The following is a 7,500-nucleotide window of genomic DNA, read 5'->3' as shown; positions in this document are numbered from 1 at the left end:
AGGGTTGCCAACCTCCAGGAAGCTGCTGGAGATCTCTTGCTATTACAACTTATCTCCAGCCGATAGAAATCAGTTCACCTGGAGAAAATGGCCGCTTTGGCAATTGGACTCTATGGCATTGAAGTCCCTCCCCTCCCAAACCCCGCCCTCCTCAGGCTCTGCCCCCAAAACCTCCGGCCGGGTGGTAAAGAGGGACCTGGCGACCTTAATTACAACTGATGTCCAGACGACACAGATCAGTTCCCCTGGAAGAAATGGCTGCTTTGGAGGATGGACTCTATGGATATATACCCCACTGAGGTCTCTGCCCAGGCCAAATCCTGGCCTTCCCATTCCCTGGGTGCTTTCCACCGCACTTCACATTGCCCCCACTGAAGAATGAACAAAATCTGTCAGTCATTTAGAGTTAAACGCTGGGTTGTTGTTTTTGTATTTATCTGTTCAGTGTCACAGTGTGTTGTTTGCCTGTGTCTTGTCTGATCAAGAGTCATGGTGGCTGATCTGTCTGGATCTGCGGCAGCTTGCCCATGTGCATTTATGCACAGTCTCGCGCGAGTTCTCGGCCCTTGCACTTTTAATAAATTGGCTGAAAAATCCCTCCAGATAAAATACTGGGTTTTAAACATTTCCCAACTCCCGGTTTTTGTATTAAGAATCTCATGCTCATCTTTGAATTTCAAGCCAGTCCTACTCAAAAACGTTGTGCTGAATTTTTAAAGAAATATCCCTCTTCTGTTTTTAACATCCTATATTTTTTAAAAATATAGTGTTCAGATTTAAATTTTTTGTTGTGGTTTGTGCACATTTAACAAAAATTCATTTCTGCAAATTTTCTGCTTCGATCTAGCATTTATTGTGAGGGGGGCCGTTATTGTGAAGGGGTGTGTGCCAGGTGGGAAAACAGAAAAAATGCAGAGCATTAATTCTAGCATTACCTGACGTGAAAGGAAGTTAATTTACACTCCATCCAGATAGTTAGTTGTCAGGGTGTCAATGTGCAAATGCTCTTGCAAACAAATTGTGTTCCCAAATGCACACCATTTGTAATGTGCGGAGCACATGTTGCAACCAGGGTGCCTCCGTGTATCGCCACCTCGTTTTAATTAAAACATCGGCAGAGAATTCAAGCCCTGCACTCCTGACAGTGAATTCATCGGTGATAATAGATCAGCAACACCTAATATAAATTGTGATGAATGTTGCCTCGGTGGCTAGAGCAGGCAAGCGTGTCCTCAGGTGCGGAGAGGGGAGACGGGTTATTGGGTTATCGGCAGGGAAACAAAACAGTGAAAGCCGATCAGGCAGAGAAAGGTTGCAGGAGGCAGAAGATGATTCTATTCAAGCTCCCAAGGACCTGTCTTCAAGGAATTCTTGGCTGCAGCTATGGTTGCCAGCTTCCAGGTGTGGCCTGGAGGTCTCTCAGAACTACAATCGATCTCCAGACTTCTGCAATCATTTCCCATGTAGAAAATGGCTGCTTGGGAGAGTAGACTCCCTGGCATTGTATACCCAACTGAGGAGGTCCCTCCCCTCCTCAATCTCCCCCTACCCAGGCTTTAGGAATTCTTTAGGAATCTTCCAACCTGGAGAGGACAACCCTAGATACAACCATCCATAGGGAAGGAGAACCTGTGGCAGGAGACAGGTTTTTATTAGAGTGGACCATGCCAGGTTGCAGTGGTTAAGAGCGGTGGTTTGGAGTGGTGGACTCTGATCTGGAGAACCGGATTTGATTCCCCACTCCTCCACATGAGCAGCAGACCCTAATCTGGAGAACTGAGGTGGTGTCCCCACTCTTCCACATGAAGCCAGCTGGGTGACCTTGGGCTTGTCACAGTTCTTTTAGAGCTCTTTCAGCCCCACCTACCTCACAGGGTGTCTGTTGTGGGGAGGGGAAGGGAAGATGATTGTAAGACAGTTTGATTCTTCCTTAAGTGGTAGAGAAAGTCGGCATATAAAAACCAACTCTTCTCCTCCTCCTCCTTCTGAAAGAGGTTGTGTGGGCTCTTTGTAGGAAACCATGACACGAGCCTGCAAAACCTATTTATGCAAAATAAGTGTGGTGAGGGTACTCAGCACAAAAAGCTTGCCCTCTTTCTAAGCTTCTGTCTCCAGCCTCCGTTGACTGCTTTTGTAGTTTGGGGCAATAGAAAGTTATTTGCAGTGGACAGTCAGTTAATCAGTTCAATCAATCACCTTTTAATTGATTGAAAATGTGCCCCTCCCCAATGAACTAGGAAGCAGGTGTTTTTAAAATGACTGGATCTCGAATGTGCCCTGACCTGGATGGCCCAGGCTAGCCCTATCTTGTCAAATCTCAGATGTTAAGCAGGGTCAGTCCTGGTTAGCTCTTGGATGGGAGACCACCAAGGAAGTCCAGGGTCGCTATGCAGAGGCAGGCAGTGGCCAAACCACCTCTGAACATCTCTTGCCTTGAAAACCTTACAGGGTGCTTTCCACCACCATCTTGCAAATCTGTTGCTGGCTGGCACTGTTTCAGCATCCGATCACACAATGTGTGGGAAATCTCTGACATGCTCTCCTCTCTGGGTTCCAATGCGGGAGGAGAGATCTGGTTGGGCCTAAAGCACAGAGAATTAATCCTTCTGCCCATGTGCCTCAGTTCTGATACAGATCAGCCCTCCCCACTCCCATTGCTGTTAAAAAAAACCTTGCTGGCAATCCTGTCATCAGGCTGTTCCACGTTCTTATTTTTCTCGCTTGTGTGACCCTATTGCTTAGGGTGTTTTTTTCTTTTCCGCACATGTTTTGCTTCCTGTAGTGGTTGATTTGATATTAAATCGCTGTGGGCTTTTCTGCATGGATTTTCCCGGTTGGTTCTGGCCCCACACTGCTTCTGCTTATCCCCTGATTTCTGTATGCATTTTTGTGCTTTTAGTTTTCACTTCATTCCCCCCCCCCCATTTTTTACCAGGCTCTTTTGAGACCCTTTTTACCCCCATCTTTGTCTGGAAGCTGAGCTTGAGTTGGCTTTTTCCAAGTGCATAAGGTTTCTACCCATTTTCTCTGTCCCGCCCACTCCCAGCCACCTCCAGACAACTTTTCAATAATTGGACTCGGATCATTGTTAATCCACTCCCTCCCCCGCCCAAGACAGCGATTTCAATTTTTAATCGCCCTAAGTTATTGATATAACACTGTAGAGTAGTAATGTGGCAGGTTCTCTGAATTCTCAGCTTTCATTTATATATATATTAAAAAACCCCACAAAAGCAATGGCTTTTGCTCGTTCTCATTTTCCTCGCTTGTAAGTTTCTGTTTCTTTGGGGGGATTTTCTGTTCCACACATGTTTTACTCCCTCTAGTGGTTGATTCGATATTACACTGGTTTATGTCCAGCATATGTTCCTGCAGGTTTAAATGGAAGGTTTTTATGCTAGACATACAGTGATGTAATATCGAATCGACCACTAGAGGCAGCAAAACATGTGTAGAAAAGACCCCCACCCCCCGTTCAATAGGGACATACAAGCGAGGAGAATGTGGAAGAGCCCACAGATAGCCTACTAATGTGTTGTTTGAGACTCAGTGTGTCGTGGTTAGAGTGGTGGACTAAGATCTGGAAGACCTGGGTTCGAATCCTCACTCTGCCATGGAGCTCACTGGTTGATGTTGGGCCAGCCTTTCTTTTGAAGAGCCTCCTAACTTACAGAATAATTGTGAGGATAGCATAGGGTAGAGAAAGCCATGTATTCCTGTGAGCCTTTCTAGACCTGAGGCCCATGGAACAGGGGACCCGCTGAGCTGCAAATGCCTGCCAGGAAGTAATATGAAAGGAAGAGGGGATGCAGAGTTATGACCTCCCTGGGGCCAAGGGCAGGCCTGTGAATTGTAGACCAAGAGAGTTGTGGAGAAAAAGTACCAAGTAGGCACCTGGAGGTGTACCATAAGGAGGAGTAAGTCAAGGCACAGAGACTTGGAGGAGTGTTCTTCCCTCCGATTGACCTTGGTTGACCTATCTGCTACTCCTCTGAGCCTGAACATGAAGACAAGCAGGAAGCGGGGAACCTTTGCTCTCTCTGTGCATATGTATTTGCACACTTCCAAAAAGTAGCAAGAAGTATGCCTCTGCAGCCCACTTGAGGGTCCCAATTAGGGCTGCCAGCCTCCAGGTGGGGTTGAGCGATCCGTCAGCATTACAACAGATTTTCAGATGACAGACATCAGTTCCCCTGGAGGAAACAACTGCTTTGAAGGGGGGGCTTTATGTAGGGTTGCCAGCTCTGGGTTGGAAATACCTAAAGATTTTGGGGGTGACCCAGATATAGGGTTGCCAGGTCCCTCCTTGCCACTGGTAGGAGGTTTTTTGGGCGGAGCCTGAGGAGGGCGGGGTTTGGGGAGGGGAGGGACTTCAATGCCATAGAGTCCAATTGCCAAAGCGGCCATTTGCTCCAGGGGGACTGATCTCTATCAGCTGGAGATCAGTTGTAATAGCAGGTGATCTCCAGCTAGTACCTCAAGGTTGGCAACCCTGGCTCTATGGCATCACATCCCTGCTGAGGTCCCTTCCCTCCCCAAACCTCACCCTCCCTAGGCTGCACCCCCCAAACTCCAGGAATTTCTCAACCCAGAGTTGGCAAGCCTATGGGATGAAGACCACTGATCTTTGCCACCATGAGCACCTTGAAGGGAGGGAGGCATAGAAAAATTCTGGCTAGACAGATCTTGGAAGAGGGATGCCCCCATCTCTTTCTTAAAGGAGATTGTCTCTTTTGAGATGCTTTGTTGGCATAACCTGAAAAGGGAGGGTGCTTTTTGCTCCTGAACCAATGATGCAGTCGAGTCAGTTTCACAAATTGAGTCAGTTTCACACTTGCCCCCCTTGCTTCGCTCTGATCTCTTTAGCTTCATCCTTAGCCTGCATCTTTTACTCTGTTTGTGCAGGATTGTCTGTGAGCGGTGGATGTCATTCAGTGGTGAGCCAAGAAGGGGGGCGAAGGGAGATGAATCATGCAGAACTATTGGATGTCATTTTGCAGTCTAAACATTGCGCGTCAGGCTCCGGAGTGAGCATGGGAGGAAGGGGAAGATTCCCTCCACATACACCACATCAATCGAGTACCCTTTTTTCCCCCCAAGCACTCAATTGGCACGCAGCAAAGGGTAGGAGCAGGGTAATTGCTTTGAGGAGAGGCTGATAGCTTATTTCCATACGCCTGTCTCATTTGCTTTCCTGCTGCTTCTCAAAACATTTCCTCTCTGCGGGCTGTTTGAGCGCATCTAATGCGCCAGCGTAGCGAGTGGGGAACAACGGCAATTAGGGGGAAAATGTGGGAAGGGGAGGGAACCCTTCAGGAAAGCACAGCAAGGCTGGAGAAGGGAGGCAGGGAGTGGGAAGCCCACTCAACCTTGTGCATGTCCTCTTCTTGCCAGGCAAAGGCGCATAATGGGAGGGGGAGATGTGGAATAGCCATGTGGCTGCGTTTGAGGACAAACAATTAGAGGGTGGAACCGACTGGGAAATGGCCCCTGCCTCTGGAAATCCACCTGCAGCCACTTACAGGGCCTCTCCCGCTGGGATGTCGTCCTGTCTCGTCAGCTAAGCAGAGTGGACCCTGGTTTCATGCCTGAGTGGGCAGCTGTACCCCCCCCCCAGCCCAAACACCCCTCAAAGCGGCAGCTGGGCCTGCTTCAAAACTTAGATCCCAGCAGGGATTCCAGAGCTTTCAGTTGTCACGTTTTCCACACCCAAAGTTCAGAGTGTGGAAGAATCACCTACCCTTACTGGTTTCTTTCTTTTTTGGGGGGGGGGCACGAGCGTCTGTGTGCTGGGAACTCTTTGTGACTTTGAGGATACAAATCATAGAATCCTAGAATTGGAAGGGGTCACCAGGGTCATCTAGTCCAACCCCCTGCACAATACAAGGAATTCACAACCAACTCCCTCCCACACCCCCAGTGACCCCTACTCCATGCCCAGAAGATGGCCAAGATGCCCTCAGTCCCTCTCATCATCTGCCTAAGGTCACAGAATCAGCCTTGCTGACAGATGGCCATCTAGCCTCTGCTTCAAAACCTCCAGGGAAGGAGAGCTCACCACCTCCCAAGGAAGCCTGTCCCACTGAGGAATCACGCTAACAGAAAGTTCTTCCTAATGTCTAGATGGAAACTCTTTGGATTTAATTTCAACCTGTTGGTTCTGGTCTGATCTTCTGGGGCAACAGAAAACAACTCGGCCCCCTCCTCTATATGACAGCCCTTCAAGTATTTGCAGGTGGTTATCATATCATCTCTCAGTCTTCTCAGAATCAAGAGCAATGGCTCATGCAGAGATGCAATAGTCAGCCTCCTCCAAGAGCAAGGAATCATGCTGCATGGAATCGGACTCTGGTCACATCTGGTGCAATTTTGGCGCCTTCCCCCAATCCCCAAGAGGTGCTCCTAACCAGTCAGGGTTAGATATGATATGACAGATATAATGACCATCTTCAAGTACTTGAAGGGCTGTCACATAGAGGAGGGTGCCGAGTTGTTTTCTGTTGCCCCAGAAGGTCGGACCAGAACCAGTGGGGTGAAATTAAACCAAAAGAGTTTCCATCTCGACATTAGGAAGAAATTCCTAACAGTTAGAGCGGTTCCTCAGTGGGACAGGCTTCCTTGGGAGGGGGTGAGCTCTCCTTCCCTGGAGGTTTTGAAGCAGAGGCTGGATGGCCATCTGTCAGCAATGCTGATTCTATGACCTCAGGCAGATGATGAGAGGGAGGGCACCTTGGCCATCCTCTGGGCATGGAGTAGGGGTCACTGGGGGTGTGGCGGGGGAGGTAGTTTGGAATTTCCTGCATTGTGCAGGGGGTTGGACTAGATGACCCCGGTGGTCCCTTCCAATTCTATGATTCTATGATCACACATGCAATGTGACGGCATCCCAACAACGAGTAAAACGATTCTGGGCAAAATTGTGACCTCCTAATGGTTACAAAAGAACAACCAGGTTGCTCTTGCGTGTGATTCCCGCATTAACCGCTGCCCTCGGTTTGCCTGCAGCCCCCTGGCGAGAGTGAGTACTCGGACCCCTTCGACGCTCACCGGGAGCCGAAAGAAGATGGGGAGGAGGATGTGGGGCTGGAGAGCAACGGCTACATGGAGCCCTACGATGCCCAAAAGGTGGTGGCTGGTGAGTGAGACTCTCTCGAATTCAAGGAGACACGTGAGGGGTGGGAGTGTGACACTGTGAAGGCAAGGACAGGTGGATGCAGGCGACAGAACCGGATTTTGGGAACACAAGGGACGGTTTCAGGTACAAGCCGGGTTTTTTGTGTGGGCCACCACACTGCAGGAGAATCCAGCATGCAGAGAATCTCGGCTTTTGCTGACAACCAACTCAGACCACTCGAGTTTCTAGTCCTCATGGATGGGCCGTCGTTCTCGAAAACACGCTGGCAATGCCTGTTGATCTCCGCAACTGGAGGGACGGAGGGATCCGTACTGGAAAAGCAGGCTCCACATCAGGGTTCAAAACTGTCTCTTGCCAGGGATGGG

At 49.2% G+C, this 7,500-nt stretch overlaps 1 protein-coding gene across 1 annotated transcript in view; it reads left to right on the top strand.

The window, feature by feature from the left end:
• The window catches only part of SHD (Src homology 2 domain containing transforming protein D), a 32,682-nt gene that overhangs the window by 4,899 nt on the left and 20,283 nt on the right, over nucleotides 1-7,500 (top strand). Inside the window, exon 2 of the mRNA XM_056867516.1 lies at nucleotides 7,006-7,135. Within this exon, the coding sequence (XP_056723494.1) occupies nucleotides 7,006-7,135 (130 nt within the window). The remainder of the gene's footprint in view (nucleotides 1-7,005; nucleotides 7,136-7,500) is intronic.

Source organism: Euleptes europaea, chromosome 2 (genome assembly GCF_029931775.1).
Source record: "Euleptes europaea isolate rEulEur1 chromosome 2, rEulEur1.hap1, whole genome shotgun sequence".
Classification (NCBI taxonomy): domain Eukaryota; kingdom Metazoa; phylum Chordata; class Lepidosauria; order Squamata; family Sphaerodactylidae; genus Euleptes; species Euleptes europaea.
This window is presented reverse-complemented; position numbering and strand designations above follow the sequence as displayed.